This window comes from Mobula birostris, chromosome 1 (assembly GCF_030028105.1).
Source record: "Mobula birostris isolate sMobBir1 chromosome 1, sMobBir1.hap1, whole genome shotgun sequence".
NCBI lineage: Eukaryota > Metazoa > Chordata > Chondrichthyes > Myliobatiformes > Myliobatidae > Mobula > Mobula birostris.
The window spans coordinates 208,101,509-208,126,161 of record NC_092370.1 but is presented as its reverse complement, the minus strand read 5'-3'; the positions used below and the strand labels follow the sequence as shown (position 1 = coordinate 208,126,161).

The following is a 24,653-nucleotide window of genomic DNA, read 5'->3' as shown; positions in this document are numbered from 1 at the left end:
GAGTTTAGACAAGCTGGGAGGGTATGCTGAAGCAGAAGATCTCCTGGTCCAACATCCTGGCAGGCAGAACCCAAGTGCATCAAGTTCATGATGCAGGCTGTGTATGACATCCTGCCTAGTTCAGCAAACCTTTTTGCTTGGGACAAAAGCGAGGCACCATCGTGTCCTCTTTCCCTGGCAGAGGGACACTAGAACACGTCCTCAGCAGCTACCCAAAAGCTCTAAAGGAAGTCCACTACTTGTGGTGCCATGAACAGCTGCTGAAGGCAGAGGCAGAAAACATCTCCTCAGCCATTACCAACAGTATGCACCTCCACCAACCCAGACTGCCCATAGCCTCTGTCAAAGCTGGAGACCAACCACAGCCTCAGCCCAGAGCACCAGGCTTGCTCGCCAAGGCATCTGACTGGCAACTGAAAGTCGATCTTGGCAAGCAATTGAAGTTCCCTGACGTCACTGCATCATCATCGAGGCCTTGACATAGGCATTCTGTCAAAAATCTTGAAGCAGATGGTCATCGTAGAACCAACGGCGCCTTGGGGATATCAGACTGAAGAAGTGTTTGAGTGTAAGAAAGCCAAATACCAGGAGCTGGTATAGCAGTGCCAGAGACAGGGGTGGAGGGCATGATGCAAGCCTATAGAGGTGGGGTGTACAGGTTCTGCAGTAGATTTGCAGAACCTACTCTTTCCTTGGCATTATTGGGGTTGCAAAAAAAAACAACAACAACCATTGGCACCATCACAGAGGCAGATGAGCGAGCCTCCAGATGGCTATGGATTAAGAGGTGCGACCTGTGAACCAATGATGCTGGGACACAAGCTGAGGCCTGATCAACCTAGGCTGGGTTGCTTGGACAAGGGTGCCCAATGTCAAAAGATCCAAAACACCCGATGACAGCAGGTTACATTACTGATGATGTGTCCCAGCATCATAGCAGCTATATTTGGACCCAATAGTTCGTGCTCTCTTGTACCTTCTGATCAATTGGGGGTGGGGGGGGGGAAGGAGAGAGAAGGGAGAATGACTGAGGTGTGAGGGGCTCCTGATTACGTTGTTTGGTTTTATAGTAACAACTTTTGTTTATTTCATCTAAATATTGACTGTATGGGGTACTAAACAAGCACAGCGCTTTAACCTGAATAGTCCAAGTAGTGTTGGTGCTGCATCTCCCAGAGGGATGGGGAGTATTCCATCACATTGACTTGTGGCTTTTAGATGGTGGAAAGGCATTGTGGTGTCAAGAGGAACGTCAGTTACTTCAGAATCCTCAGCCTCTAACTTGCTCTTGTAGCCATAGTATGTGTTTGGCTGGTTTCAGTAAGTTTGTAGCCAATGGTGACACCAGAGATGTTGCTTGCTGGTGAGAATTCAACAATGGCAATTCCACTGAATGTCACTGAGGCTCTTCCTTTTTGCAGATTACTACTGTCAGTAACTTTTGCACTGCAAATGTTTACCACTTACCAGCATGTACCGGATCTTTGTCTAGGTCTTATGGCATTAGTTGCTGAGGACTTGTACATGGAACTCAACATTCGGCATTTAACAGCTAACTTCCCTTACCTGATGCTGATGAAAGATCATTGGACCAAGGAACATGTCCTTCGAACTCGTGCAGTACACTCTCAGGAGTGAGATGATAAATCCCTAACAACCATAACTACCTCTCTTTGTGTAAGATTGATATTTGCACTACCGGAGTTCCTTGATCCCACATTCAGTGAAATGCTGCCATAATGCTAAAGGTAATTACTCTTGACTCATCTTGTGAATTCAGTTCTTCTGTAGACATTTGAATCAAGTGGTCTTGTCAAAATACAAACTGGGAGATGGTGAGCTGGTAACAAATGCTTCTTGATAGCACTGTCAACACCTCCTACTGTTTTACTATCAACTGAGAGTAGACTCATTAGGTGACAAGTTGCTAGAATTGAATCGTATTCTAGCTGGCAGAATGGTGAGTGGTAACCAGATAATACACAGTTCTTTTATCCATGTTTGATCTGATGTCATGAGACTTTACAGTCTGCAGTCAATATTGAGGACCTCCAGGACTAATCTTTCCCACTTGCATACCATTAATGGATCTGTTCTGCCAACAGGGCTTCTTAAAGGATAGCGATGAAGGATTCCAGGACCAACTTTTGAGTAAGGTATTATCAATCAGTACAGCTATATCATGCTGTTGCTTGATGAATGTGTGGGGAAGTTTTCCCAATTAGGACACCCATTTCCAGATGTTTGTGAGGAGGACTTGCAAGATCTACTGGGCCAGAAGCAACAATGTCTGGATCTGATGCCAAGGTAGTTAGTCATGTTTTATTCACCACACATGTTACAACTGAGTGCCTTGCTAGACTATTTAAGAATCAACCACATGAATCTGAAGTTATGTACAGCTACAATATTTCTGATGAATCATTTTTAATTAAATTTTGTATATTTATATTACAGAATACCACAGTGTGTTACATATTTTGCTTTTAGAGGTGTTTGTCAAGACTTTGGGATTACATATTGTGTCATTTAATGAATGCATTAGAATGATAAATCCTCAACAACCATAACTACCTTTCAATATGTGAAATTGATACCCAATGTTTGTACTAACAACGTTATCACCCTACCACCCCACTAACCTTCACCCATCCCTTGTTAGCCAAGCATAAATTTTAACTTTAAGAACAATTAAGTTTAAGCACTACTGCATATACCATCACATTGTCACTATGGACATTGTCAACTTTGTATGAGTGGTGGTGGTAGGTTACCATCACTACAGTTATCGATCACCAAATCAGTAATGGAAAGGTAGAATATAAAATAGGTGCATAAAAGACACCACCAACAAATTAACAAAACTAATAATGCATGAGCATACTGCATGAATTGATAATGCATACAATAGTGTGAGTTAGTATCATTACTAAAGGTGCAGTATCAAAGATATATACAAAACACACATATTTTTTTATATATATATATATATATATATATATACACACATACACACACACATACACACACACATCATGATTTGATATAGCAACTGCTCTGGTCATAACTGCAAGAAACTATAGAGAGTGGTGGACACAGCTTAGTACCTCAAGGAAACTAGGCTCCACTCCATACCACAGATTTTGTGTATACTTCTAGCTGCCTCAGTAATGCAGCTAATATAACTAAATGTCACACTCAGATCAGACATTCTCTCTTGTTAACTCTCCCATCAGGCTGAAAGCAGGTACCACCAGGCTCAAGGGCAGTTTCTATCCTGCTGTTATAAGACTACTGAATGGTTCCTTAGTGTGAATTACAGACACTTGACATCACAATCTGCTTCATTACAACTTTGCACCTTATTATCTTACCTGCACTCTCTGTAACTGTAACACTTTATTCTGTATTCCCTTATTGTTTTACCTGCTACTACCTCAATGCACTACTGTAATGAATTCATCTCTACAAATGGTATGCATGACATGTTTTTCACTATACCTCTGTATATGTGACAATAATAAAACAATTAACTAACTTCCAAACTTCATAAGCATTCTTCTCTACAGGACTTTCTGTACTGTGGTTAAATTTGATGTAACAATTAAGACAATTCGTTATTGTATATTGACTTTCTATATATGCGATTATAACTTTTAAGAAAATTGAACATTTTACCATGAAGTGTCAAGTTTCAAATACAGCCTTAACACTCATGATTTTTAATATCCCACATCCATACATTTATCATGACTATTTTACACGAATAGAAATACTGAAAGCAAAATAAAATCTGAAGTTGCAAGAAATAAATTCACTCAACACACTCCCTCTTCTCAAATATTCCCTTCCCTATTTCATTCCACATCTGTGACAGAATCATGAGATCATACCATACAGAGCAAAGATTTATTTGCATAGAGCAGTAATGGAATACATGCACATACAAATATCAACATATTTGGACTTTTCCTGCTTTCTGAAATTCATAGGCACCTGAATTGAAAAGGCTTAGGGAAGAAACTAAGATTTTTTTTGGCATGTGTGCTTTACCTCACATATGGACCAAATTAAAACTATGTCTGGAAGTTACTAACTGAATCGATTCAATTTGTATATCTGCCTACCAATGTTAATTGAGTCTAATGGAAATATACCTACATCCAGCAATGTCACCTGAAAACACAGTCACACAGCACAGAAACAGACCCTCAGCCCTTCAGTAAGTGAGATGTTTCTAAGTGAACCATCAAAAACCTTTTTTTTTAAAAAACTGTAGATGGTGGAAATCCAGTATTTTCTCTTTTTTCATATCAAGTGCCCATCAATATTAACAGGCTAAAGAAATTCAGCATGTCCCTGTTGACCCTTACCAATTTTTAATTGATGCATCATAGAACGCATTCTGTCAAGGTGCATAATGGCTTGGTATGGCAACTACTCTGCATGTGACCACAGTAAATTGCAGAGGGTTGTGTACACAGCTCAGCACATCACAAGAACCAACTTGCCATCTATGTGGTCTGTCGATACCTGCTGCCTCAGTAAAGGTAGACAGTAAAGACCTCACCCACCCTGGACATTCACTTTTCTCCCCTCTCCCATCCAGCAGAAGATACAAAAGCCTGAAAGCACATAGAACCAAGTTTAAGGACACCTTCTATCCCATTCTTATCAAACCCCTGAATGGACCTCGTACAATCAGATGGACCCCATCTTTCAATCCACCTCGTTATGATCTTGCACTTGATTGTTTATCTCTACTGCACTTTTTTGGTAGCTTGTAGCACTTTATTCTGTACTGTTATTATTTTAATTTATTCTAGCTCAATGCACTGTGTAATGATTTGATCTGTATAAACAGTATGCACTGTATCTTGATAGCAATACCATTTTCTAGTCCATAGTCTATTATACCAAGTGCTCATCTAGATGCTGTGTAAGCTTTATCAGAGCTGCCTCCATGACCTTCTTGTGCAATTATTTCCTTATTTGACAATGCAAGGTTTGACAAAGCTTTTACCTCGCCAACTGAAAAACAGACGGTGACTAAACTATTGTGAGCAATCAGAATGTTACATTTTTAGCATTGCGGGCAATTGTTAATCTCACATACAAAAGGAAGTCAATTATTTTTAATTCATAAACTAGACATCCCACTGATTTTGCCACTCCATCCAAAACTCTTATATAATACAGGATTCCCCCCGCCATCCAAAAGTACAGCATTCCTACGAAACGGTTCGTAAGCCAGAATGTCGTAAAGCGAAGAAGCAATTACCATTTATTTATGTGGGAAAAATTTTTGCGTGTTCTCAGACCCAGAAATAACCTATCAAATCATGCCAAATAACACATAAAACCTAAAATAACAGTAACATATAGTAAAAGCAGGAATGATATGACAAATACACAGCCTATATAAAGTAGAAATACTTCTCTACAATCATTGCCTGCACTGTTCTCCATTGCAAAAATCTCACGCAAGCGCTCTCAGCAGAAACACTCTCTCCAGTAACCTTTAAGCTATGAAGCTGCCAAATCATACCAAATAATGCATAAAAATACACAGCCTATATAAAGTAGAAATAATGTATGTACAGTGTAATATCACTTACCGGTATCAGGAAGACAGCACCGAGCACACTGATGATGGTGTGTTAGGCTGAGTCATCAGAGTTTGGGGTGGTGCAATGGTCCCCAACCTCCGGGCCACCGACCAGTACCAATCCGCGACGCATACAGGGGTACAACGGTGGCCGGGACGCACCCAGCACATCTTTAAGAAAAAGTTCAGTTCCTGGACGACTTCACTTTCAGTCCGTTCGATACTGCATTCAGTTTCAATTGTTATCCTTTCTTCTTCCAATTGCATCAGCTCTTCATCTGTCAGTTCTTGGTCATGGGATGTCAAAACCTCTTCAACATCATCTTCGTCAACTTCCACAAGCCGAACTCACTTTGTCCTTACTTGGTTCACTACGATCAAAACACTTAATTATGTCTAGTTTTACGCTAAGTGTAACACCCTTACGAGTTCTTTCAGGCTTTTCCGATACCTTAGAACTCATCTTGCTAACGGCTGCTCACAGGCACGTGTTTAAGCAATGCCGGCTAGAATGCAGTTCCGAATCCAGGGGAAGAGCAGCTGCTCAGGGCGCGTGCTGCTTTTTTTCACGCACTGCCTTTTTTCGTAACAGTGAAAACACCTTGTTAGCGAAAACAGGGAACTAATGTAGGTCCTTCGTAACAGCGAGGTTTTGTAAAGCGAACGTTCGAAAAGCGGGGGACACCTGTATATGCAAGCAATCAAGGTGACCAAGGTGATTTTATTTTTACATAGTCACATCTGCTACAAAGCTAGGATACCACATTCTGAGAGAAAAGATACTAAGCTACCCTAAACATCAAGTAAACGAGCAATAACACAGATCTTAGCCAACTCTCAAATGTTATAGGACTGTAAGCTTTGTGATTTTCTGCATCCCTGCTCTGTTCTACTAACATTAATTTTGCTAATAACTATGATAAGGACAACGGATGGCTTTCTTGACTGAAAAGTCATTTAAATAGACTTCAAATAGGCCTTGCTATCCAAGCAATTTAGTTATTTAAAAATCACTTCTCACCATATGTACAAGCAAAATGCTCTCAGTAAGTGGCTGTCAGAAATATTGAGGCAAATGCTTCACACACCACAAACTGCTCACAGACAAGATGCATGAAGAAAGCCCTGCTACAATCAAGAAATAAAGGATCAAATCTATGCGTGTTGTTTACTAAATGACTTATTGTTTTCTTCATTTCACATATAATATAATTTTCTGATGACATCAAAATGCATTTTGAAAAGATTTAGCTGCAGAATAACAAAGATTTCTATCTGCTCATCCACAGCACAATATATTTTTTAAGAAGCTCAACTTAAGAAGCTCATTTAAGATGTCAACTGAGAAAAATCTTTTTTAAAAAAAAACAAATGACTTAAGAGCATGGTAATGAATGAATGCAAACCATACTATTTGTGCGTAGATCCATAATAATGCAATGCTACTTAACAGTATGCATTAATATCTGATATTGTTGATAATACCTTCACCTGAGGTACAGGTTTCATCTCAGTCATTAATACACACCCCAAGTTTTCTGATGCCACTGTGCTAGTGAAGTTCTCACCAAATCCGGTATCTCCTACATCCCAGATTCACTGAGCATCATATATCCCAAACCTTTCTCCACATTTCAAGGGTATCAGAGGGTCTCAAAAGGTTTATTTTTCGGTGCTTTCAAATATTTACATGCTGACCAGGCAATATTACAAAATAAAGTCAAGTTTCCATACACCAGTTAACATCTAGTTCTAACACATCTAACACTATCCAGTTCTAATGCATTTCACTGTATGTTTCGATGTACATGTGTTAAATCTGAATCTGGATCTAATCGTTCTAACAGTGATACCCCATTTAGCCAGAGATGAATTACCAACTCACAATTTCCCTACCACCATGACCATCAACATGATTTCTGCAAAATCAATGATGTCACTTCTTCCAGGGGCTTTATTGCTGCTGAAACTATTCCACACCTGTTACCACCATGATGGATTACTCAAGCATTCTCTTAGCTAAACAAACACCTTCTACTAATAATAGACAATCTTATCTAAAAACTTTCTACATATATCCTAATTCACATAACACTCCATTCACATTACCAATGTGCTCAGTGACTTAAAACTGGCTCCCAGTCCATTCATATACACTTGAGAAATTCCCATACTGGTTTTCCAAAAGCTTTCACAGCCTTGTTCCTCTCCATTGCTCACATCTCCTCCAATATCACAACCCACTGAAATCTCAAGTGGCTCTAGTGTTGATCACTTAATATTCCCATGCCTTAAGGTATCCAGGTACTAAGTTTGGAAATTCTCAACATAACCTTCTTCCTTCAAGATGTATTTTAAAACCCAGCTCACCTGTCCCAGTATCTTATGTGACCCCAGTCAAATCTGGTTTCACTCTCTTGTAAAAGTTTGCAGTATTGAATACCAAAAAGATGTCAATGATTAACTGAAGAATAACAGCACAACATATTGACAGTACTTTGGACATTTACCATGAAGCAACTTTCAGTGCTGAACTTGATTTTAAAGTCTCTAAAACAGTGCAAAGAAAAAGATACACACACACCCTTTTCCTTGGTGGTACACTCCGCAAAGAGCTGCGGTGAATGTGGGGAGTCAATTATACTTCTCTCCAAATGCCAATAAACTAACATTGCTTTCTGACAAACAGAGAGCAGGTTCATGCAGAACTACTGTAGTAGTTGAGCTCCAAATTAATGGCCAGTGCAAGTCAAGGTTCAGCCTCACGGCTTTCGAATTCCCTACACAAATGTGTAACTATCACCCAGTCAATCAGTTACTGCAGAATTTTTATTGTAAGGTTTCTTCTTAGAAATGACTTTCAATAAAGGAACAAGTATATACTTAGAACGAATATTAAGGACATGTACCAACTTAACCCAGTTCTAAGCATCACTATATTATTGCACTGATTATTTACTATACTGCATATTTCAACATAACAATTCACTCCAGATTACAATTCTAAGATTTCTCTGTTTATGTCACACAAATGATAACTTTTAAGGTTAAACCACATTTCAACACTATTTTTAAACAGCAAAGTTCAAATCTGTTTGGATTCTGTACGTTGGATGATACTTGGAAGCAGCACTGAAAGTAGCAGGGGTACAGAATATAATCTGGATGGGCGATTTCAATATCCAACACCAGAAGTAGCTTGGAAGCACTACTACTGGTCAAGCTGGCCAATTCCCACAGAATACATCTGCTAGATTGGGTCTCTCACTGTAGTGATACCACAGCAAGAATACTTGACCACATCTTCATCCAGCTGCCTGTGCTAAATGTATCTGTCCACAATAGCAAAAATAAGTGACCAAACACAAGGCCTTGTGAAGGCAATACCTATTCTTTACATCAGGGTCACTTTCCGTGGTATTGTGCGGCAGTATCAAAACAGAGCTGGCATCTCAAAGTTGGGCAGATATGACGCACTGTGGATGATAAGCAAATGAAATGGCAGATCCTTCAATCTCCCATTACTGTCAAGCCAGCTGAGGAAGTGCTAAAGGGCTTGCTGGAAGCTTACATAAGGATGAGGTACCAGCATAAAGATGCTGCAATACAAGACTAACTGCAGAAAACAGAAGCTGCATGCTAGAGAGACAACAGATCAGAATAAACCTTTGCAGTCCTGCACAGTTAGTCTTGAATAATGGTGGATAATAACTATATTCCCAGCATTAACAATGGCTCAAACAAATTTCAAGCAGTGGCACCCAATCAACCATCCTAAGTATTCATTCACTCTACCACTAGTACACAGCAGTGGCACTGTATTGAAGTGTACACCATCCAGAAAATGCACTGCAATTACTTGCTCAAGCAACTACACATGCCTCCCAAATCTTCAAGCTCTACAAACAAGAAGGACAAAGGGAGCAGGTGTATTAGAACAAAATCAACTACAAGATCTCCTCCAACATCTAAGTAGCTTGCCTCGATCTTTGCTGGGTCTAAATTCTGGAATTTCCTACCCAACAGCATCATATCAGAAGGTCTGCAGTAGTTCAAGAAATTAGCTCACCAGTCTCTTCTCAAGTGCACTTGGGAATGGATGACAAATACTGGCCTACCAGCAACATTGAGATGGCAGAAAATGAATTTATTAGAAAGCCATGTTGTTTCATACCAGATCCTTCTTAAGGAAGCTAGATTCAAATCAATTCCTGTTCAATTACCCATATACAACCCAGGCAGCACCTTGGTATGGTTAGTACTGCTGCTGCCTCGCAGTTCCAGCAACCAAGATTCAAACTGAACTCTGGCACTGACTGTGTGGACTTTATACACTGTCTGTTATCTCTATGTGGGTTTACTCCAGCTGCTCCAAGTTCCCTCCCACATCTCAAGGAAACATGGGTGGGTCAGTTAATTAGCTACTGTAAATTGCCCCTAATGTGTAGGCAAATGATAAAATCTGGGGAACATGACGAATCGTGGAGAGAACTAGATGAGATTAATGTAGTTTTAGTAGAAATAATTGGGTGATGGTCAAGGGGCCTATTCCATCACAATGAATTTAACAGATGTAAAATATCCGTAAAGCATGCACATGATCCAAGCAAAAATATTATCAGGATATAACAATTCAGGAAAAAAATCAGAATCTGTGGAAACAAAAAGAATCAAAATTTCTGATTTGTAGATTTGACAGACTTTGCTTCCCAAACTAATCAGAATTTCACTTTCAAAATAATAATCTTTCTATATTAAATAATGTCAATAAATTATATATAATAATGGAAAACTACTGGGTCTAATATTACGTTATAAATGGTTGTAATTAAATGTGTTACCTATTTCAAGTAAAATTCAGTAACAGCCAATTTTTCAAGACCTTGTACAACAACTATATCCAAGAATAAAGTTACGAGCATCTTCATACCGCTTTATATTTTTACAAATATTAAGAATCCTTGAACTATTCATCTGTAAGCCAACAGCTACATTTTCTCTCAAAAATCTGCAATGATGTCGCAGAGGTTGGATGTAATCTGTCGAAGATCCTCAAAAACTGCATTGTTGTAGTTAGTCTTAAGAACTACACTTCCTGCTGCTATTGAACTGGTGTCAAAATTGTGAAATATAATTTCATTGAACACATTTCAGAACAATTAATTACCAAATGGGCATAAAGAAAAATACCAGTTTACTTATTGGGACTTTCAAATATATAAAACACATGAAGTGCAAAAGCTCTAAGGATTGCTTTATAATTGCGTTTTTTTGCATTTTTTCAAAATTGTGTTCTTTACGCTTATCGTGTTTCCTATGATACATTGGATCCGGAAAAACACTAACTTCTTTCACCTTTACACTTGAATGACAATTAACAATCTTGAGTAATAATGAAAGTTTACTGGAATTATGGGCTGAGTGCAGGTCGGTGGGACTAGGTGAGAGTAAAAGGGCTGAGGTGGCCTGTTTCCGTGCTGTAATTGTTATATGGAAATCATTATGGGTGTGCATATTATCTGCCATTTAACAATTTTTTTAAAAAAAACTTAGAAAAGCACTGCATCCGGCTGATTACAACTAAAACCTTCCAACCCGAAAGGTTATTCATTAAATTTTCAATATCATACACTAGCTGCTCTAAGCACAGGGAATGCAATATCATGTAACTAAAAGTGAGGAGGATAAAAGAAAATGGGAAAAGTTTAACACAAATGATACTCTTAGTAAATCTGCCATAACACAATCATATCATAATACATGAAACCAGCCATCTTTATATTATATGGCTTTTTTTTAAAATTAAGGGACTCTCAACAAGTGCTTAGGCAACAGATCAGATTTATAGCTAAAATCTCAAACCAAATATTAAACTGCCCCAGGAAACTTAATAAGCTTCACAAGATTATCACTCAGAACATAAAGTTAAAGATATTACTTTAAGCAAGAAAGGGGTCTCAACTCAAAAATACTATTTGAAGTGTATTATAAATAATTACACACCAAACTGGAGCAAGATCTTTTCCTTCGCATTATTTTCTTTCTAAGCAGCTAAACAAAGGAAATAGCAACTATTGTATTAGTAGTCTAATAGCATTGAGATTATTTCAACATGAAACCCAAACAAATTATATCCAAGGGATATTTTCTTAGACAAATGACAAACATCATAATGGGAGGTCCTCATGAAAGATCCTAGACCTAACCATATTCAGCTTCTGCACTAACAGGCATGAAGAGGTCACTAGTAATTTTCCCACTGAGTAATCTCCTCCATTCTGGCTGAGATATTCACTGATCCATTGCCACTCATAGATCACTTCCTGAAATTCCCTACCATTAAACTACTTCATAGGCACCATATCTTCAAGTCCTCGAAGAGGACCACAATCTTGTTGGAGGGTTGGAAGGTTTGCATGCCCCAATGACCCTGAGAACTATGTTGGTTGGAGTCAGGGTCGTGTAGTTTAGCTCTTGGTCGGATTACCCATGCCAAATGGGTCAAAGGGAAGAGGTCACACTAAGAATGGTTGACCAGTCCTCCAGGTTTGGGGGTTCAGCTCAGGCCAACAACTCTGACTGGTCAAAAATAAAAAGTTACAAAAACAGCAATCAAGAGTCTTTCTATAACTGCACACATCAGAGATGGAGGACCTTCATTGCTGCCCTAAACGCCAGTGGCATAATCTCTCCAAGTACAAAAAAATTAAGAAGGAAGCCCACAGCAATGGCCAACATGGATGCAGAAAATACCCAAATCCCAAGAACAATTTCTAATCAATGCACTGAAATACTATCAGTCCCAATTATTAAATGGATGTTAATAAAAAGTACAAAAGTACATAAAAACTTTGCAAGTGAAAATGTACAACCCTTCCCCATGGCGAAGGGACTTCCAAGCATCATCTAACAATGCAGTTGAACTGCCTTTGATCTTCAGGTACTATATATATACTAATTTTAATGCATGTATTCTGCACTGCCATGAATGGAAGGCGTAAGAATACAATTTCAAACCATTTTATAATCTTGCCATTTGCCTTATATCAACATTAAACAAGAGTGTTTCCTGTAACGTATAACCACCAATTGCTGCTTTGGGTATTTAACAAGGATTACATAGTGCTGTACAAAATGAATTAATGCATTAATATTACTGATAAACCTGCAACATGGGTTTACTTACACATCCTCTGAAGAAGGTATCAATTGTATCAAAACATGAGATTGTTAATTCAACAAGAAACAAATAAACTGTTAATGAAGAATCCAAAAATAAAAGCATGTTCTGATAAAAGCTACGTCAACTAGAAACATGAACCAAATATCTCTCAACAGATCCTGTCTGAATGTTTCCATATTTCCTCTAGTGTTTAGTTAGAAGAATAGGTTTGATGCTTTTAACGTGTCTAAGGGTTAGCTCAGTCATTTGAAATTTGTGAAACAACAATGTATGTGAAACACTTTGGGGGCAGGGGGGGTGGAGAAGAGATGTTGCACTATAGTAACTGATGCCCTCAAATATAAACTAAAATAAAACATAATACAGAGTTAGATCAATTATCTGAAACTGAAATAACAATTCATAGGCAAACAACATATCAGGATCTGTGGGTAGTCTGCTAGTTAGTTTGGATTAAATAAAATTATGATCTGACACTCAAGGAACTTAGCTCAACTACCTGTATGTCTTTATCTGCTTTTCCCAGACTTCAACGTAATTAGGGTGAGTCAAAACATCTGTATGGATGGCTTAATATTTTAAAAATCTATATGTTGTTAACTGATAATTGATTCAATGTTACAGGAATAGCTTCTTCCCCTCTGCAATCATATTTCTGAACAGTTCATGTACACTATCTCATTATTCATCTTTTGCACTACTTATTTATTACTGTAACTTGTTAAGCCTACTCTGTACTGTTGCCACAAAACTATAAATTTCATGGCTAATATCTGTGACAATAAACCTGATTCTGATTCATGTAAAACAAGGGAACAAATTGTTTACAATTCAAGAATAGGCTAAAATTTATAAGGTTGGATAAAAAATGGTCTTGAAAACTTCAAATGTTAATCTCTGAAGTGTGATGGACATCCAAGGGAAATGACAAATACAATTCTTAAAGTAAAATTAAATGTTCTTTTCAATAATTCATTTTTCTAGTATCAAATCCATGTGTTTCATGGTAACTTCTTAGATACTATTGAGACAGATTTCTGAACTGAAACTCCACAAACACAGAGTGATATTTAGTATTAAAGGAACCTTAATATGATCACTTTCTAAACTGTAAAATGAATAAGAATCTAACAAAGTGTGTGATAGAACTTCCACTTACTTTGTACGCATCTGCGGACCCTTAATTAAATTATTTACAGAACTATTTCAAACTTGAACACCATAGTAACAAAATTATTGCAGATACAAGAGTTAAAAAGTATAAGGATAAACATCTAAACTTCCTTTAACATTAGAAATATATAAATATATACAAGCAGCCCAAATGACTTAATTCTAATACAAGATGATACAAATATGCAGACATAAATAGCTCAAAACCTTCAGTACAAAGATCTGATACAAGACAAATACATAGCAGCTTACATTTTTCTAATCACATTATGAATACATACTAAACACCCTCCTTAATCAAATTCTGTAAGTGGAAATCGCAGCAAAATTTTCCAGATTTTTTTTTAAATTAAAAAGTACAAGTTTTATCAGCTATATATAGGAGCAGAATTAGACCATTTCAGCCATTGTGTCTGCTCTGTCATTTCATCGTGACTGATCCACTTTCTCACTGAGCCCCAATCTCCTGTCTTCTCCCCATATCCCTTCATGCCCTGACTAAATCAAGAATCTATCAACCTCTGCCATGTTCTATGAAAATATGATAGCACTATAAGGTACAAAGGCCAACAAGAAATTTAAAAATCATATGAAAAATACAACTCATCTGTGATTTAGACAGTTGATTCAATTTTTAAGAGTGAATTTTGTCTAAAAGCTTGGCTTGGACTAGGGTGGGCAGGAAGCTCAATTCTGTGCTGTATAACTCTGATTTTAAAGCCAGTCAAGCCATTTTAGGTGTGTTGATTTATTTAAGAAATAATCAAAACTAATCAATTGCCCCACATGCTTCCTTTGGCATCCAAATATACAAGTCCAATTTTCCATTAAACTTGGACTTTGTTGAACCTCAGAAGAAGCACTGCTAGCAAGAGCAACAATATTATGAATAATTTCACTGTTTCCCAAATCCTACCTCTATGTCAAAAATGAAGTTTTACATTATACTCCAAGTGCACAACATCAAAAATAGAAGGAAGCAGAATCAATTTACTTGGATCTTCCATTTCTGACTCTTGTCTTATCCAAATAGAATTACTACTTTTCACTGAAGGCAAAGAATTTTTAAGCCTATCCGAAACCCACTAAAACTGAACAGAAACCCTACTGACACAAACTTCTGTCAAAGATGACTCAGAAAACCTCAAGAAATTTCACCCTTTTGTCCCTTTGCAAACGTACATCAAACTCAAGAATAAGCAATAAAGGTTCATTTTATTGTCAAAGTAAACATATACAATACAGCTCTGATATTTGTCTTCTCCAGATAGTCATGAAATACCAAAAACCATGGTGTTATTGAAAGAAAATATATCAACCCACCCCACCCCCTGCACGGAAAAGAAAAAGAAACAAAACTCACAAACCCAAAACACCCCACCACCTCCCTCTCCTAAAATCTTTCCCATTTTCCCATCCGGAAAATGGCAGCTATTACGTGAAAAACCCAAACCTCCACCCTCAAAAAAAAGAATAGCAACAATAGCATCAAACCCCCAACCCCTCTCCCACACACATAGAAAAATATCAAGAGCATCAGACCCCAAATCCCCAACCCCTCCCTCGCACAAAAATTAACACATCGCCCACCCGCCAATTGGCAACAGGAAAGAAAACACAGAAAACTGAAGGAGACCAATATACAGTCCAATAATCACAAAGCTCAGAATTTCAAAAACATCCGTCAGCATCAAGGAGACCGGCTGCACAAACTCAGTCCTTTCGTGAAAAGCAACCGCCACGCTGACCTGGATACCGACCTTCACTGACCCCACGGCATCCGTGGAGAGCGACCATTGACTTCCTCAGCATTCGCCTCTATGCTTCAATCTTCCTCGACAATTAAACCATCAAAAAAAAAAAAAAAAAAAAATCATAGCCCCATGCCCCTTCTCTGGTCTACTCCACGAGGCAGCTCATGCTCTTGGTCCTCTCCAGGGACAGCAGAGCACTAGATCATTCAATCTAATTCTAAACAGCATGTCACAGACTCCAATATTTTCTGAAACACAATTAAGATACAAAGGTAAGCAGAAGATGTAGACAAAGTGAAATAACTGAAGAGGTCAGCTATCTGGAAGTCAGATACATCATGCACTTGCTCACATCTGTTGTCTTTTAATAAAATATTGACTGATCCCAAACTTCTGTTTTCCTGCTTATCTCCATAATGTCCTTAGCATCCAAACTGGAGAGATTACAGGCCAATCTAATACACTTTCACCTCGCGCAATGACCTCTTCAATTCAGGAAACATTTGTGTAAATTTAAGCTGCACCACCACGAAGGTAAGTACAGCCTGTCTCAGGAATGAATACCAAAACTGTACATGGTACCCCAGGTATAATATCTCCAAAACCCAAAACATTTCCAGCAGATAACCTTACTTTTGCATTAAAAGCCAAGAATCCATTCACTTTTTCCTCCCCCAACTGTACGCCCTACTGAATAATTTTATGATTCATGAACCTGCACTTCAAGATCTCTCTGCACACAAAAACTGACTGGCTTCTCAAATTTTCCTTATTTCTATTCTTCCTGTCAAAAGGACAACCACATTTTGCCATAATGCACTACGACCTCCTCTCCCCCCACCTCCCCCCATTTGTTCCATTTGCTTAACCTTTGCAGGCTTTCTACGTCTTCCTCAATCAACTTTCTTACTTAGATTTGCATTATTGATAAACCTCAATCCATCACACTCAATATTTTTAATATATGGCATTAATATGACCTGTGAATTGCTTAAGACTCAATACTAATCTCTGTGGAATTTTAATAGATGCATCGCAAGCTCAAAAGCCAATTTATCTTCATGATAGAGGATTAAATTGGTAAATTGCTTTATTAATGTCACATGGTACAAGGAAAAAACTTGTCTTGCACACTGTCCTTACAGATCAATTCATTGAGATAGTTCAAAGTAAAATAATAAGTGCAGAATAAAAGTGTAACAGCTACACAGAAAGCGCAGTACAGGTAGATAGTAAGATACAAGGCCACAACAAAGTAAATTATAAGGTCAAGAATCTATCTTATCATTCTAGGAAAATTGTTCAATAGTATAATAGCAGGATAGAAGCTGTCCTTGAGCCCAGTGGTATGTGCTTTCAGGCTTTTTGCATCTTCTGCCTGATGGGAAGGGAAGAATAGAGAATATTAGGCTGGGAGGGATATTTGATCATGCTGACTGCTTTACTGAGGCTGTTTTCCAATGATGTTCTGATCTGCATTTACAACTCTTTTGCAGTTAAAGAACAGAAATAGAAAAATCAAATGTTACCGCTCCCTACCCCATCTTCTTATGTAGTACTTTCTCAGAGGCATTTTGAAAACCAGATTAATTACATCTACTTGTTCTCTCTTTACTACCATGGAAGACGTTTCTACAAATGCTTTTTAGAAATCTGTATATGACAGCTGCAGTCACTTTACTTAACTAGTAACAATCTCAAAAAGTGTTTTAAATAGATTACAGATTAATAAATGAATAAATCCAAGTGCACAAAATCACATTACAATACACACTTGTGTTACAAAGGAGACGCATGCCTAGAAAATGACCCGTATTAAAATTTTTCTTAATGCGAACCCCTGACAAAATTTGTGGTTTCTTTTGCAATGGGCTTAATTGGCTTTCCCCTCCCCCCAGATAAAATCCATAAGAGCAATTTTTTATTCCACATCTCAAAATATTTTGACGGTGATTTGTAATTCCGTATAAGTGAACTATTACCCAAAATGCTAAAACTAAAACTCAAAGTAAAAAGTCACATTTTTATTCTACAAGAATCATAATATGCTGTTACAAATCTCTCCCTACATGAAATCTAATTTCTATAATACTGACTAGCTAGCTTTACTATAAACCTAATGTACAGAAGCTTACTAAGGACAACAAAAACATGAACCTGAAGCCAGTGCAGTTTTTAAATTACAAATTGTTAAGAACTATACAAACAGATAAAGCTCAAAAGGTAGAGTTCCTTCCATATCTGCAAAATTTTCATACATGCTAATATATTTTATAGGTTTATTGAAATGACTATTGCTGCACTGTTAAAGGTTTTTTTCTACCGTATTATCTTCAATGACCCATACTCTCATGAGTTCAGAAGCATGGATATTTAAATGTTTGAGATGACCCATATAGCATTGACAGCTGTTAAAAATACTAGTCTCAATTTACTAGATGCAAGGTGCAAAATGTATATTAAAAAATCCTTCAACATCTTAAATACATCTGCATTGTTGATTAAAACAAAAGACTGATGGAAAAAATACTGCTATGGGAACTGTAATGTTACATAGCTAACTTCAAAATGATTACACTGAACTAAAATAATTTAACGATTTTGTATCATTTTAATAGTGGCAGAAAAGGCATCAGAGACACAGGAAAAGGTAAAACTAACTCTACAGGAGAAACTATTTAGCTCTAAGTTTAAAAATTGGCAATGGAAATAAACAAAGTAAAAATTAACAAATTTCCAGGGCCAGGCTGTTCTCCGCTCAAATACAGGAACATAAAAAAATAAGAGTAACGGTAACCCATTTTGACCCCTAGCCATGTTCTGTCACTCAATGGGTTCATGATTAACACCCCCTTTCCACTTTCTCCACATTTCAACAAAAGACATGGGTTCAAATTTATTAATTTAGGAGTATTCCAAAATTATTTGAGATGTAGGTGTGAAAACAGCAAATGCTTGCATTGAAATCTTCCAAATTGCTCCTAATTGAAAATTGACCCATCAAACCAGCTAAGTGAGAGTAAGAGTTCGGCACGAAGAGATGGCCTGTTTCCGTGCTGTAATTGTTATATGGTTATATAGTTATATGATAAAATGTACTTAAAGGCAGGTTAGAAGTTCATGTTAAACCTTTCCTTTGAAAAATATTGTTTATTTTACTAAAGTAATGAAAAGCTTATTTACATAATCTGTGTAACTGATTCATGCATACATGACAAACAAAAGGTAGTTTTTATATTCCACATGCATTTTACAAATCAGTCCAAAATTAAAATTGTCAGATGTGGTATGTGCATGTAGAGAACTCCAGTGAACATTATAGAATATCTGTGACTATTAAATATTCATTCTATCTACCACCAAACGCATCATGGCTGCCATACATGGCACCTATAAAAAGCGCTACCACAACATGTCAAACCTGGATCTGCAGCATCCACCACACCTTCAAACTTTACCACCTAAAGTCATACATTAACATCACCTTTCTGACTTGGAAAGTACCATTCCTTTGAGGTACTTGGTCAAGGGTCAAAATTTGGAACTAACTAGCAGCACTGCGGGAATACCTTCACCACGCAGATGACCCGAGCCTGAAAAAAGTCATCTAATCTCAAGGCTCCATAAATGCAGACATTTCCAGCTACACCCACATCCTTTGAACCGGTTTGAAAAGCTAACAATTTCCAAAACTATAGTAGAGATTGCTAGTTACACCAAATGATGTGAATCTCAAATAATGCTGAAGATACGATTCTGATTTGAAGGGTACACATTGTAAAGCTACTACTTTTTGTGGCAAAAAAATCGTTTTCAAGCAATTTAAAAGTGAAGCTGAACTGCTTTTCACCTTTGGAACAAAGCAAATCTTGCAAACATATGACACAGCTAAGAGATATCCAACAGTTTAGCACTTTGTGCCAGATGTGATATAATGCATCACCATTCAGTTGTTAATCTTATTACTGACGTCAATGAAAGAGCACAGGAAGTGAATCCTCTTAATTTGGAACATAACAGAATGCTGACCACCAAACAGAATATTAAAACTATTACTACTCTCACATAACTAACGTTATATCAGTCTCCAACGTTCAGTTGCAAACTAATCTCTAGAAGAATCATATTAAGAATTAAAATGTGGATAAACTTGTGGTAGAAAGCGCCACACCTTTTAAGCATCATCTCTCCACCTAATTATCTCAAATTGTGAAATACATGGATACTGGTAAATACAAGTCAATAGTACTGTAATGACTGCAGTGGATCAAGCAGTTGTCATTCATGTTAGTAAGGAAACATTTTATATAGGAATCAAACACAACTATTACCATTAGGTAAACTTTGTGTTGAATTCCATTTTTTTTATCCGTCTGTATTCTTAAGAGAACCACATCTCGAAACACAATATGGATTACTAATTGCTAGTTTTAATAAATACCATTTTCCGACGCTTTACATCGTCAGGGAAGATCAAAGCGATTCATTTAAAAAATGTGTCTCTAAAGAGAGTAAACACAGTTGGTTCGCGCATATGGACACAGGTCAAATAACGTTTATGATGTTACAATGGATCACCTAAGGTTTTGCTTACCCCATTCCAGGAATTCTGCGATGTATTTTTCCCGTCGTATAGGCGAGCTGCTACATTCGTTATACAAACATATTAAAATATCCAACAAAGTCTCCACGCTCATTGAACTTGCGTTATTCTGAGGTCCGTTCAGGAGCAATTGCTCCAACTTCTTCAGTCGAACCTTCGCTGACATTTTATTGTTTCAACTTTATTTTTTGTCTAACCCTAAAACGATCCTCCTCAAAGGGCGACTGTTGAGCGCCTCACTCGTCCGAAAGAGATCAAAGCAGTGATTTATTTCACATTAAAAACGCAGGAACAGACATTTTCATGGTTGAAGTTAAAAGGTAAAAATATATCAGCCACACTCAGGCCCAGCTAGCCATAATATTTTCTTCCCTCGCTTTCCCCGCTACAAAAATAATCGATCCTTTCCTCTGCCAAAATAAACTTAAGCCTTAGTTAAACTGAAGCCCTGCCCTGCAAAGCCAGCTCGGCTGCTCAAGTGCGTTGTTCATTTCCTTTTTTTTCGCTCTCCCGAAGCGCCTCGGCGTCTTGTCGTCAGTGTGAAGCCGGCGGCGCTCATCCCACGGTCCGCCTCGTTACGTGCCTCGATCCTCGTCCTTCTGCCGCCCAGGACCCAGATATCGGCCGTCACGGACTTGATTTCTCCGTTATCGTGCACGGGCAAATAAGGCCGATTTAAGGGCACCCCTACTCCGACACTGACCGCCTCTTCGCAATCGGACACCCTCCACAAAGCAAACCCACCGGAAACAGACAGACGTCACCTGATTGACAGCACCCCCCCCTCCCCCCATTGGCAACAGGGTGGAACCTGGAGAGCGAGCTCGCGAGCGTGAGGGTCGGGAACGTGTCGCGGCAGATGCACGCTGCGTGCTTGGTATCCTTAGGCACGGTGGGAGAGAATGAACAGGACAAGTCAAAGCAAGGCTCGATGCAAACTAACTTGTCACTTTATTCTATTTTCCACACGCTAGGTTAACCTTAGGATATGTAGAGCATAGTCCCTGCTATAGATCTGAACGTAATATAAAATGAAAAAAATGGCTCTCCATTTAAGTATAGCAAGTGCCCAGGAATATGTAATATCTAGATCGAAAAATGTTAATACCTGTTTTAGAGAAAATAGTGTATTTATTGGTCATTGTATTTCAAAACTGTAAATATTCTCATCTCAAGTGGATATGTAAAATCTAGGGCTGCGCGTTCATTGAAAAGTATTTTTCGTTAGTCTTAACCCTACGTCTTTTCTAAGAAGTATGACTCGATGCAAGGTCTCAATTTGAAACATGGGCTAGCCCTTTGCTTCCCCAGATGCCGCCTGAGCCGCCGAGTTCCTCCGGCACTCTTTCCATAAATCATTGGGTTTTCATTTTCAAACCTTCTGTAAATAATTGCGAAATACTGTTTCTTAATTGCCCTCTGTGAAATGAATATGGTACCTTGTGAATAACCTTTGATATTTACTCTCAATTTGCACTTAGCAAGGTTTTACATACTGTTTTGCTGAACTAAGATTACGGGTAAAAATTGGCCAAGCCACCATTGTACTGTCAAGCTTTTCTTCAGGTGAAAGATACCACCTCCGATAATGTAACTCCCTCAGCCCCTCAGTGTCAGGCGAGATGCCGGATACCATCTGAACCGCTTTTGCATCCTGCAGCTACATATTTTCTGCACTAAAAGAATTTTAGTGATCTGCATTGTTAAAAAAAAATGATTTGGTAAAGGATTTCTTCAAAGGATCAGCATTGCTGGAATTACTTGACTTCAACTTGAATTAATAATATTTGCACAAAAATAAAAATAAATTGCATCATCTTACAATGTGCATTCTGTACGATGCTTGTCTATGCTTAAACAGGAGTTATTGATCTGAGAATTTAGATGCCATGGAATGGATTGCAAGACACAACAAGGTAATGAAACATACTGTTGGGTTTTGGCAGAAGGAATAAGCACAGTACTAGACTATAACCTACAGTAGATGCTGTTCTAGAGGGGCAGCTCAACCCATACAAACTCGGAGGTGAGAATGCTGCTACCTGAGTTACCATTGGGAGGAGTATATGATGCTTGGTATTGGTCTGAAGAACCAGAAATCATGATTGTGATATCAATGTGCTGAAATTAGTTGGTTGGCACCAGGGGAAAAATAAAAGTGTTAAAATAAGGTTTGCTTAGTAGACTTTTAGGAACATAAAGATAACAATTTAATGATTAACATCAAAGGGTATACAGCAGATGCTGGTTATCTTTGGGTCTAGTGAGACTTTTAATAAGTAAATTTTGACTTTGAAAGCTAGCGTATAATTCATATATTGCTTCTTTCACTGTTTTGTAGTAATGTACAATCACTAATGGTCCTTCATGACCCCTGGGCTTCAAATCTGAGATGTTTTACCTGTAACCCTCTCACCGGGCTCATTTGCAAACTTGGCTTGATAGCTAACTTGGCTTGATAGCTAACTTGGCTAACAGCCTTGTGAATCAGTGATGAGCAGGCCCCCTTTCATAAACAACATACATCTAGGGTTGGTATGATTTCGGGTTCAATCAAACAGGAAATTCGTGATGTTCCAATTAAAGAAACCTCCATTAGAGTGAATGTTGAGTAAATACTGCCCATACACAATTATCAGTCGGCAAGAAATAACAAATTGTCCACCATATAAAATTTTTAAAAGTATATTTACCAATTTCAGCTTTATCAAACAGTTAATAGGAAAAATAAGAAATGCAAAGAAACCAGTCCAATGTGCACATAACCATTGGAACTCCTACTGGAGTATTCAGGAGTGTATCTCTTACTCACACACTGGACCAATGGTCTGCGTGAAAATGCCCACCACATTTTCAAACTCCTCTTGAAGACCACCTCAAGCAAACTGACTGTGTGTATCTCTCTCTCTCTCTCTCTCTCTCTCTCTCCCCCTCCCCCTCTCTCTCTCCCCCCCCCCCCCTCTCTCTCTCTCTCTCTCTCTCTCTCTCTCTCTCATATTGGCTCTTCCTCCTTGGAGTGACTCATCTGCACAAAGCACTTCTTGCAACAGGGGCTCTCCTTCCAGCGGCATCCTGCGGCATCGTCCCTTTTGTCCCGCTCCGCAGCTCCTGCCAAAAGTCCCCAAACCAGACTAGTGTCCTTCAGAGAACTCTTCTACACAGTTCTCTCGAACCTTCTCTCAAACCCCACAATCCTGATTGGCTGAATCACATTTCTAAACCGGACAACATGGGTCCTTATCTTAGTCGAAGCCAAAACACACTTTCCAGCATGGCACACTACTTCTACAGAAAACTGCTCATATAACCTACCTCAAAACATAGCAGTGGAAATCTTAACCAGGGCATTTCATACTCTTTAGGTGCAGGACATCCACTTGCCTTATCTATTCAGACGTCCTGACTATTAATTTGTAAGTGTTGCATTCTGACAAAAGTCATCAATCTGCAACTATAATTCTATTTACTTCTATATTAAAATATTTCCTGATTCTTAGTGAATCAAACATTTACTTTAATTTTAAAATTTAGCTTAAATTTTAATTTTAAAATTACACATCAGCCTTTAGGAGACACCATCCAGTCTTTTTGAAGCTACCATCGGGCAACAGGTCCACCACTAATTCCCTTCAACCGTTGAAATAATCATAATCACTACAGTTTAGCACACTACTACTAGCAACGCTGACAGTTTTGCAGTAAAAGTGACTTTGTTTTTGTTCTAATTGTGTCTTTTTATTATAAAAATATATTTAGTTTATGTTTTCTTGAATTTTGTTGTCATGATGCTATATGCCTGTGGTGAAGCTGTATTCCAAGTAAGCATACATGTGGATCTGACATTAAACTCGACTTTGACAATATGCATGCAGAAATAATGATGATGAAACTTTATTGGCCTGGCAATGGATCCATCTGGAAAAGAGAACTATTGATATGCACACATTGTCATAAATATTTGAATATCAGCAATTGCTTGGTCAGTAGCATCTTTGTCTTGAGTTAATGTCAACTTCCCAAGAGCACACGAACTAGGCACCAAGAAACTACTGCACTACCCGAGATGTCAACTTAATGAGATGTTAAGTCAAGGCTGAAAACATGGTGCAAAAGATCTGATTGCATGCTAAAAAAATGGCTGTAAAATTTTGGAGGGTATTTTGAAGACTCTATTATCGATCATGTACAGTACTAATATAGGCAAAGGATATTGAGGTGGCCAATCAAATCAGCTGAAAATCTTAGCTGTCAATATGGTTTACTTTATGTATTTAGAGATACAGGCACTTTCGGCCAAAAGAGCCCACGTGTCCAATTACCCTGATGTGACTA

At 38.1% G+C, this 24,653-nt stretch overlaps 1 protein-coding gene across 1 annotated transcript in view; it reads right to left on the bottom strand.

Annotated features, from left to right (window-relative positions):
- The window catches only part of cdc42bpb (CDC42 binding protein kinase beta (DMPK-like)), a 198,302-nt gene extending 177,230 nt beyond the window's left edge, over positions 1-21,072 (bottom strand). Inside the window, exon 1 of the mRNA XM_072270164.1 lies at positions 20,313-21,072. Within this exon, the coding sequence (XP_072126265.1) occupies positions 20,313-20,487 (175 nt within the window). The 5' untranslated portion in view covers positions 20,488-21,072. The remainder of the gene's footprint in view (positions 1-20,312) is intronic.
- Positions 21,073-24,653: the final 3,581 nt, after the last annotated feature.